The 9,746-nt window shown below is 54.0% G+C and overlaps 1 protein-coding gene and 1 non-coding gene across 2 annotated transcripts in view; one reads left to right on the top strand and one right to left on the bottom strand.

Annotated features, from left to right (window-relative positions):
* The window catches only part of EXOC3L1 (exocyst complex component 3 like 1), a 6,717-nt gene extending 1,092 nt beyond the window's left edge, over nt 1–5,625 (bottom strand). The window contains exons 1-13 of the mRNA XM_027774632.1: nt 5,529–5,625; nt 5,289–5,350; nt 4,937–5,112; nt 4,634–4,853; nt 3,516–4,128; nt 3,315–3,432; nt 3,074–3,199; nt 2,874–2,974; nt 2,554–2,664; nt 633–762; nt 395–517; nt 159–314; nt 8–68 (exon numbers count right to left, since the gene is read on the bottom strand). Coding sequence (XP_027630433.1) covers nt 8–68; nt 159–314; nt 395–517; nt 633–762; nt 2,554–2,664; nt 2,874–2,974; nt 3,074–3,199; nt 3,315–3,432; nt 3,516–4,128; nt 4,634–4,853; nt 4,937–5,112; nt 5,289–5,334 — 1,981 coding nt within the window. The 5' untranslated portion in view covers nt 5,335–5,350; nt 5,529–5,625. The remainder of the gene's footprint in view (nt 1–7; nt 69–158; nt 315–394; nt 518–632; nt 763–2,553; nt 2,665–2,873; nt 2,975–3,073; nt 3,200–3,314; nt 3,433–3,515; nt 4,129–4,633; nt 4,854–4,936; nt 5,113–5,288; nt 5,351–5,528) is intronic.
* Nucleotides 5,626–8,245: 2,620 nt separating this feature from the next.
* On the top strand, nt 8,246–8,352 carry LOC114009106 (U6 spliceosomal RNA). The gene has a single exon (XR_003550576.1). It is a non-coding gene; the product is annotated as a U6 spliceosomal RNA (small nuclear RNA).
* Nucleotides 8,353–9,746: the final 1,394 nt, after the last annotated feature.

The raw sequence follows: 9,746 nt of genomic DNA on the forward strand, positions 1-9,746 counted from the left end.
CCGCGGCGGTGCAGCAGCGCTCTCAAGGCGAGAAGCACCGGCGCGCAGTGCAAGCTCTCCTCCAGGCCCTGAGTACGTCGGGGCAAAGTTTCGCGCCACACTCGGCCTCCGCCCAACCGCTGAGTTCTCGCCCGCCTGCCCGCCCATTGAGCCCTCACCAAACCGAGGAAAAGCTCCCTTAGCTGGTCGGCATCGTGCCGCAGGCGCTCCGCCGCCTGGGTTCGCTCGTCGGCACCGCGGCACACGAGGCGCCCCTGCATCAGTGCGCGTAGGTACTGCAGCACCACGGCGCGCTCTGCCTCGGCCAGCAGTGACTGTGGGGAAGGCGATCAGGCGGCTCTAGGTCGTCTTTTCCACCCACGTTGCCCCCTCCCCAGCCTTCCCTCCAACACACCTGCACCACGGGGTTCCGCACGCGCCAGAAGTCCCGGCAGAAGTGCGCCGTCCGCTCACACACACCATTCAGCAGCTCAGGGCTCGACAACCACTGGCGCGAGGGCAGAGCCGCGAACAGGGGCTGCGGAAGAGGAGATGAGGGGGTGCGGAGACCCGGTTGGAGAAATTATTCAGACCCGGCCTTCTCTGCAGCGATCCACATACATGCACTGTCTCTCCACGGGACCCATCCCGACCTGGAGCTCCGCCAGCAGCACCTCCAACACCAGGCGGCAGATCCTCCTCTGCAACTCGTCCAGCGCGGCTTCCACTGGAGCCAAGGCCACTGAAGCCACCCCGTCTAGCTGCAAGACGGACACTGAGGAGCTAGACCGACCAAAAAAATGAGGCTTCAGGACCAAGGCCAAGGCCCGCACAGGCCGTCCACTCGGGCGCCACCTTGTGGCTCAGGTGCAGGGCGAGAGAAGGGAGAAGGGCGGCTTCCTGTACTGAGGGTACATGGCGCCCATCGAGGCTAGGACTGAGACACGTTTACAGCGGGACCTGCCACTAATTGTGTGGCCTTGAGCAAATCATTGTTTCGGTTTCTGTTTCCTCATCCGTAAAGAGAGGAGGCGAATCCCAGTCAGGAGGGAGTACAAGTAATTAACTAGTTTGCTCCGCACCCCCACCACAAGGAACATAATACCCAGGGGGAAGGAATTTTTTTTTTCTGTTCTGTTCTGTAAGCCCAGACACTACCTGGCACAGAGTAGGGTCTTGATACATATTTGAACAAATGGATAGTTGACGTTATGTACCAGGTACTGTGGCGGGTACTTCCCATCTGCTATCTCATGTGATTCTCGTTCCATTATCACCCATGTAAGAGCAATGAGAACAGTGAGGTTCAGGCGCTGAGCAGATGGTGTAATGGTTATGACGCTGGACTTCGACGTAGTTCCAGTCCCAGACTCAGCAGCTTGACACTCATGCGCAGCGCATGTGCATGTGCCCAAAATCCCCAGAGAAGAATGAGAAGAAGGGGGGCCGGCAGGTGGCATGGTGCTAAAAGGAGTTGAGAAGAAGGGGGGCCGGCAGGTGGCATGGTGGCAAAAGGATCCCCACATGGCTGACAGTGGTTCTAGTCCTGGACCTGGTGGCTTGCTTTCTCACTTTCCCTTTCTCTCTGTCTCTCTCAGGTCAAATTAAAATAATAATAATAATAATAATTAATAACAAATGGAATTAATTACAAAAATAAATCATTCTTTAAAAAAAAAGAACGAGGGAACCAGCAGTTAGCGTAATGGATATCTCGCTGGATTCCCACGTAGTCGATTGCAGTTTGCGTCCCGGACCCGGTGGCTTAGAACTCACGCCGGGCGCGTGTGCGTGTGTGCCCAGGATCCCAAGAGGAGAATGGAGGAGAAGGGGTTGTGGTGTGACCATCCCCCCCGGGGGGTGATTTCTCGCTTTCTGTCTCTGTCTCTCTCTGTCTGGCGAGCGCACGCGCCCTATAGTGAAAAAGCCTCTCCAAAAAAAGAATGAGAAGAAGGGATTGTGGTGTTGCCATACCTCTCCGCCCCTCCCCCGTCTCTTCTACAAGTGCACGCGTCCTATAGCAAGAATCTCAAAAAAAAAAAAAGGGGCCGGCAAGCGCATGGTGGTTAAGGCACTAGACTTCCATATGGCCGACCATGGTTGGAGTCCTGGACTGGTGGCTTGCTTTTTCACTCTCCCTTCACCTCTCTCTGCCTGTGTGTGTCCCTGCTCAAACTGAATAATAATAAAATTAAATATTTTTAAAAAGAGGAGAAGAGTGAGCTTCAGAGAGACTGGGCGACTCACCCAAGGTCACACAGCTAGTAATTAACAGAATTAGGATGGGAACTCCAGAACTATGTGAGACAAAGTCCCTAGTGGCCTAGTGTGAGCTGGGTCCATAATAGTTTCTTTTTTTTTTTTTTTAAGAATTATTTAATTCCATTTATTTTCTAATTTTACTAGACAGAGAGAGAGAGGGAAAGCGAGAAAGTAAGCCATCAGGTCCAGGACTCAAACTGTAGTCAGCCTTGTGAGAATCCAGTACCCTTAACCACCGCCACCCACCAGCCCCCACAACAGGATTTTTGATAAAGCAGTAGTGAAGGTGGATTCTGTGTGGGCCCCTGGTACCTGAGTGCCGATTGGTGGTTGAGGGCAGTCAGTAGGTAGGGGACGTAATGAGGGGCCATCGCTTCCCCTCTGAGATGGTCTCGCGAGAATCGGATCAGAGCATCACTGAAGCTGCAATGGGCAGATGTGGCTCCAGGACACCCTGCTACTCTGGCGCCTCCACAACCCCACTCCCTAGTACCCCTGCCCCACCTCCAAGATACCCAAGTCCTTGTTAAGAGGGACCCTTTCCCACCGGTGTGACTTATTCACTCAGAGCCCCTCTGGGCTGCTGTGGGAGTAGGGCAGGGGACTGGGAGTGGGTCAGTGCCTTGGCACACCTCCTCAAGAACGCGCCCAGTTCTGACAGTGCCATGCTGTGCACCCGCCGCTGCAGCGACTCGCTGACCACGCTGGTGAGGCGAATGTTCTCCACCAGGATCTACAGGTAGTGACAAGCAGCCGTCAGCCAAGCCCTAGCCCTCCCTCCTCCCCTTTCTGCAGGGGGAGCTGCCCACCTCCCTGGCCACTTCCTACCCACCTGCAGCACAATGGCTGGCATTGGTGAGTGGTAGAGGCCAGATGGGTCCGTGTTGGGCTCCTGCTCCCGGCCCCACTCAGCTACCTCCCCATCCAGTGCCTTCTGCAGCCACTGGGCCACATTTGCCTAGAGGAAGGGGTACAACAGGTCACTGACCCTGCCAGTAGACATTCAGCTCTACAGATAGAAGGCCAACAGCTGGTGGGCAGAGCTTCTCTGGACCTGCGCCCCAACTACTCACCTGGACTTCGGCCACAAATGTCACCTCCAGCTGCTCAACATTCTCCAAGGTCAGAAGTGGCTCCAGCTGGGACAGGTCAGCCTCAGGCCCCAGCTCCAGGCTCCCCATCATTTCCTGCCTGGAGGTGGATGTGTGGCCCAGTGTCACACAGAGCTCCTAGCCTTTGGTCCACTCACCTTCCCCTGGCCCAAGAGCACTGACCCCAGGTACACGTGCAGTGCCCAGTGCAGCAGGGCAAAGGCGTCAGCAGCTCCCAGCTCGGGCCGTGCCAGGAGCTGCTGCAGGCTGCGGCGCAGGCCTCTGTGCAGGGTGTGGGCCCACAGCTGGACCACTCTGTAGTGTGGTGGGCAGCAGGGTGCAACCAGTGCTTCAGCTGTGGCCAGCTCAGCTGGCAGGGCCACCCGCAGGGCCTCCAGCCACCCTGCTATCGCTCCTGGCCCTGGCAGCTGAAGTGTTCCAAAGTGGACCCTCTCCAGGCCCTCCTGTAGTGCCCGTTGACAGCGCTGCCGCCAGTCCCGAGGTGCCTGCCCCAGTGGGGCGGTGCGCCCAGATTCCACCTCGGCCACCCGCAGGGCAGACACCAACAGGGCTGGGTCCTCCCGTGCCAGCTGCCCTGCGGCCCCTGCAGCCGCCTCCACAGCCTGGCCCAGAGCCTCTGCCAGAAGGCTTAGCCCCTGGAAGACTGGCAACTCCAGGCCCCCCAGGGATGCCCATGTCTCCTCTCGCAGCTGCTCCAGCTCCCGCAGGCTCACGTAGGCCTCCAAGAGCCGCTGGGCATCAATCAGGGTGCGTGTGTGCGCCATCGCAGCCGGCACTGGGGAGGGAGGAGAGGAGACAGCCTTGGTCTCAGCCTTCCCAGCTGCACTGTGTGGACAGCGGGGGACTCTGAGCTGGGGCTGGAGTGGGGTCTAACACATCGAAGAACCAGGAGAGCATGGCCCCATCTGAAAGGATCCAGGCAATGTCCTAGAGGCCTGGTGGGACAGGCGTTAACCCTCGAGCTAAAAGTCGATCCTGGAGAGAAGTCAGGGAGAACCGGGCGGCCATGGCCGTGGCTGTTCACTCGCTCTGCTAGGGGAGTATTTCAATATGTCAGCAGTTGAGACGAGACGGCTAGTCTGCCTCGACTGGGAATCCACCCTTATCAGAATCACCAGTGGGAGCTGACTTTGCACCCTGCCACATTCACCATTTGAAACCTGGGTTACTCCCTGGGAAGGCCCTTTTATGTCCCTTTGTGCAACTTCCCAGCCACTTGATTTGGAATGAGTGTTTGTTGACTGACTGTTGGAGGCTGAGACTCAGGGTCCCACACTCACCTGCCCGCAGCCGGGGCAGCAGCTGATACAAGGCTTGTAGTTGCCTGTGCTGGGCAACCTGCTCCCGCAGAGGCTCTAGGGTCTGTGAGGCCTGGGTCACACCCTGGAGCAGACCACGGGCCTGGCTCAGAGCCTCACGGGTACCCTGCACAGCCTCAAGGGCCCGGGTCAGCTGCCACACACCGGTCTGCACGCCTTCCAGGTATGACTGCACTACAGACTGTGGAGAGAGGAGCCAGTGAGTCCTGGCCAGCCCTGAGTCCCCACACCCCCCAGCACTGTCACCTCTGGCCACACGTCTACCTTGATGCGTGCTTCCAGGGAGCAGGTCCGCTGCACCTCGCGGCTGCGGTACTGGTCCAGCCTGGCCAGCTGCTCCGGCCGGTAGAAGATGCCTGAGGCCCACTTCAGCGCTGCCCCTCGGGCCAGCTGCTCCGCCCTCTCCTGCTCTGGCCACTCAGGCCCTGGGCAGGAAGAGCCTGGGCAGCCGTGTCAGTCAGGGAGGGCCTGCAGGAAGTGGCTGCCAAACCCATTCCCAGGGCAGTCCACTCCTCTCACCGCCCTGTAGAGCTCCAGCCAGACCTGCAGGAGGACCCAACCCCACCATTCCCATTTTCTTGCCATCATCCCACGGCCCACCCAGAAAGGCTCATACCAGGGGGAAGTTCGGGCTGCATCTCGTCCGGGGCTGAGGAGTCCATGGCAGGCCTGGAGGAGCTGGAGCAGAGGTGGGACGGAGATAAGGGTCTGGGTGAGAGTCAGCAGTGTGGATGCGCCCTGGAGCTGAGGCCTCTGCCTAGGCCCCTCTGGGAAGGAGGAAGGCTCTTGCCTGGCTCCCTCAGGAGACCAGAGGAAGGCGGGTGTGATGGGGACGGCACCAAGAGGCTTTGTGTACCGGGTTCTCAGCGGCGTCTTTGCAGGTGGCAAGTGAGGCAGCGGGCACGGGCTCTGCTGGCCCCTGTTCCGGCACGGAGGTGCACAGGACACTTTGTTTCAGGACTTACCAGGCTGGATCTGCTGTCCAGTCCTCCCACCTCCGCACGCAGCCTTGGCCTCGAGAATGTCCCTCTCCCCCCGCGGAGCCCTGCCGGCTCTCCACTTGCTCACCAGGCCTGGGGCACTCCAGCCTAGACTGGGGCATACGGCAGGACTCTTCCCAAGGAAGCCTGTTTCCCAGTTTCCAGGCAAGAAGCCCCTTCCCCCTGCCAAACCTCTCCCTCCCCCAAGGAAGGAAACAGAAAGGAAGGAAGCCGAGTCTCTGGTACTGTATTATTCCCAGCAGGAAAGAGAATTTGCACTGAGGGTGGGGAGGGCTGGGCGCCACTTCCCTGGGGGACGGTGGGGGGGGACCTACTCCCTGTCACATTAAGTCTTTTTTCTTTTTAAGGAGTTATTTCCTTTATTTTATTTATGACTATTGTTATTTTATTTTATTTTTAATTTGACCAGAGTGAGACACACAGAGAAAGTGAGAAAGCCAGCCACCAGGTCAGCCATGTGGGAGCCCAGAGACCTTAACAGCCATTGCCACCCACCGGACCCTGAAGAATTATTTTATGTAGCTTTATTTATTTATTTAGAGGGACGGAGTGAGCGAGAGAAAGAGAAAGTGAGAAAGCAAGCCACCAGGTCTGGGACTCGAACCAGGGTAGGCCATGCACCCTTAGCCACCATACCACCTCCTAGCCCCTAAAATCATTAAATCTTGACCAGCCCATCCAGGACCTCTCGGAACTCTGGACACAGGCGAGATCTAGATTTGGCCTCAATCTGGGGTGGAGGGAGGTGTGCAGATGGCTAGGCAGACATCATGGGTCTGAAAACTGCACTGATGGGCCCTGAGAGGAGGGATGCACCTCTGCAGAGGAAGGGCAGATGTGGGCTGTTGTGAAGAGAGGGTGTGGCAGGTGATGCTAGCTAGCATAAGGGTTAAGAAAATTGTTTATTGGGGCCAGCAGGTGGCATGGTGGTTAGGGTGCTGGAACGCTCAACCTCAGTTCGAGTTCCAGATCTGGCAGCTTGAAACTCATGCCAGGCGCACCTGCGTGCATACCCAAAATCCCAAGAGAATGAAGGAGAAGGGATTCCAGTGTGACCATCCCCCCGAGGGTAATTTCTCATTTTCTGTCTCCCTGGCTTTCCAGTAAGCGCATGCTCCCTAAAGCAAAAATCTAAACAAGAAGGAGAAGAAAGAAAGAAAAAGAAAGAAAGAAAGAAAGAAAGGAAGGAAGGAAGGAAGGAAGGAAGGAAGGAAGGAAGGAAGGAAAGAAAGAAAGAAAGAAAGAAAGAAAGAAAGAAAGAAAGAAAGAAAGAGAAAGAAAGAAAGAAAGAGAGAGGGAAAACTTTATCTTGAGTTACAGGGAGTCATGGGAGGGACTGCCGTGTGGTAACAGGGTAGTGGATGCTTGGTGCACCACCCACATTCACCCTTCAGGACGGAGGCACGCAGCCCCCGGCTGCCAGGAGTGCAGCTGCTGAGGTCTCATAACCGTGTCTCGCAGTCGATATTGCCAGCCTGTGAACAACCTCAGAACAGCTGCTCCCGTGTCAGAGCTCCTAGGGGCATGGGCTGAGGCCTCTGTTATCACGATCTGCTCTGTTCTGCTCGTCTCGCTCCCGCTCGTCTCGCTCCCTTGGAAGTGTGGCTCCCAGTAGACCTGCTGCAGGCAGATCCCTGTCTCCAAGTCTGGTTCTCCCGGACCAGCCCCATGGCATAGTGGCTAAGGCAGTTAGGTCCCACGTGGCCGACTGCAGTGCTAATCCAGACCTTAGCGGTTTGGAAAACACACCGGGACATCTGTGTGTGTACCCAGAATCCTGACAGGATGGAGAGAGGAGAAGGGATTATGGTGGGACCACACCCCACTGGAGGTGCTTTCTGTCCCCTCTTGATCTCTCTGGCAAGTGCAAGCCTCCTCTGGCAAAACCAAAATGTCTGATTCCCAGAAAACCTAAGATAACAATGATAACTATAACAAGTAACAACAGTGTAAAAAGTAACAAAACGAGGCTAGGGAACAGATTGCCCTTCCTACGTGCCATGGGCTGCTCTAAATGCTTCACTTGTGTTTGCCCATAGGTAAACACATTTGCACTGGCTGAAAAGTGGTGTCACTGGGGCCAGCCAGGTGTTGTGGTAATAAAGGTGGCTGGATCTCACATGGCCAACTCTGTGGTTTGAATCCTGGACCTGGTGGCTTGATAAAATGCCAGGAGTGTGTGTGTGTATGTGTGTGTGTGCCCAAAATCCTGAGAGGAGAATGAGAGAGAGGGATTCTCTTTCTCCAGTGAACACATGCACTCTACAACAAATGGCTTTTTATTTTATTTTTTTTTACAAATTGGTTGTGTGCTGGACCAGCAGTTGGCATAATGGCTATATCGCTGGACTCCCATGTAGTTGATTGCGGTTCTAGTCCCGGACCTGGTGGCTTAAACTCACGCCAGGTGTGTGTGTGTGCATGCCCAAAATCCCAAGAGGAGAATGGAGGAGAAGGGATTGCGGCATGACCATCCCCCTGGGGGGTGATTTCTCGCTCTCTGTCTCTCTGTCTCTCTGGTGAGCACGTGCGCCCTATAGCAAAAACCTCTAAAAAAAGAAAAAGTAGTTGGGTGCTCACTTCAGCAGCACATGTATTAAAATTGGAACGATACAGAGAAGATTAGCATGGCCCCTGTGCAAGGATGACACGCAAATTCGTGAACTGTTCCATATTTTTGGAATAAAGGGGAAAAAAAGTGGTTGGGATCAGCAGGTGGCGTGGTGATTGGGGTGCTGGACTCCCACATGGCTCACTGCGGTTCAAGTCTCCGACCTGTGGCTTGTTTTCTCACTTTCACTTTCTTTCTGTCTCTATGGTGAGCTCATGGGCCCTATAGCAAATTAATAATAATAATAATAATAATAGGGACTGGCAGGTGGCTTAATGGTTACATCACTGGACTGAGGTTCAAGTTCTGGACAGTGGGTTAAATCTCACGCCAGACACGTGTGTGTGTGCGTGCGTGCATGCCCAAGATCCTGAGAGAAGAATGGAGGAGAAGGGATTGTTGCATGGCCATGCCCCTAGAGGGGTGATTTCTTGCTTTCTGTCTCTCAGTCTGTCTCCGTCTCTCCCGGGAGCATGTGTGCCCTATAGTAAAAAACTAACGACAACAACAAATAAATAATTAATTAATAAAACAATAATAGGGACCAGCAGATGGTATAATGGTTACATTCCTGGAACTCTCACTTAGTCAACCGCAGTTCAAATCTCGAATCCGGCGGCCTGAGACTCACTGGGCACTTGTGTGTGCGGGCCCAAAATCCCAAGAGGAAACTGGAGAAGAAGGGATTGTGGCATGGCCATTCTCCCAGGGAGTGATTCCTTGCTCTCTGTCTCTCTGGCAAGCGCACACGCCCTATAGCAAAAATCTCTCTAATAATAATAATAAATAACTCTTTTTTAAATAATTTGTTCAATTTTATTTATTCATTCATTTAATTTGACCAGACAGACACACACACACACAAACGTGGGGGGGTGGAGAAAGAGAGAGAAAGCAAGCCACCAGGTCTGGGACTTGAACCATGGTTGGTCATATGGGAGTGTCTGGCACCTTAACCACCACGCCACCTGCTGGTTCGCCATAAATAATTCCTTCTTAAAATTATTTCATTTAATTGCACGGATCGGCTTGCTTTAACTCTAGTATGCCCATTTTTGGAGGTTTCTGTAGAGTGCTCATTCAGCTGGAAAGGGTTAGCTGAATTACTTTCTAAAATATTAAAACTTTTTTTCCCATTGGCATCATCTTTTTTTTTTTTTTAAGAATTATTTAACTTAATTTATTATTATTCATTTTGACCAGAAAGAAACAGAACAAGAGGGACAGTGAGAAAGCAAGCCACCAGGTCTCGGACTGGAACTGCGGCCAACCATGTGGAAGTCCGCGTCCTTAACCACCATGCCACCTGACAGCCAGCCCCATAAATTAAATAATTAAATAATTCTTTTTAAAATAAAAAAAAAATTTAAATTTTTATTTTTTTAGAGAGGTTTTTGCTATAGAGCATGTGCGCTCACCAGAAAGACAGAGAGAGACAGAGAGATAGAAAGCGAGAAATCAC

The sequence above is a fragment of the Tupaia chinensis genome, unplaced genomic scaffold (genome assembly GCF_000334495.1).
Source record: "Tupaia chinensis unplaced genomic scaffold, TupChi_1.0 Scaffold000463_1, whole genome shotgun sequence".
In the NCBI taxonomy this organism is placed as follows: Eukaryota; Metazoa; Chordata; class Mammalia; order Scandentia; family Tupaiidae; genus Tupaia; species Tupaia belangeri.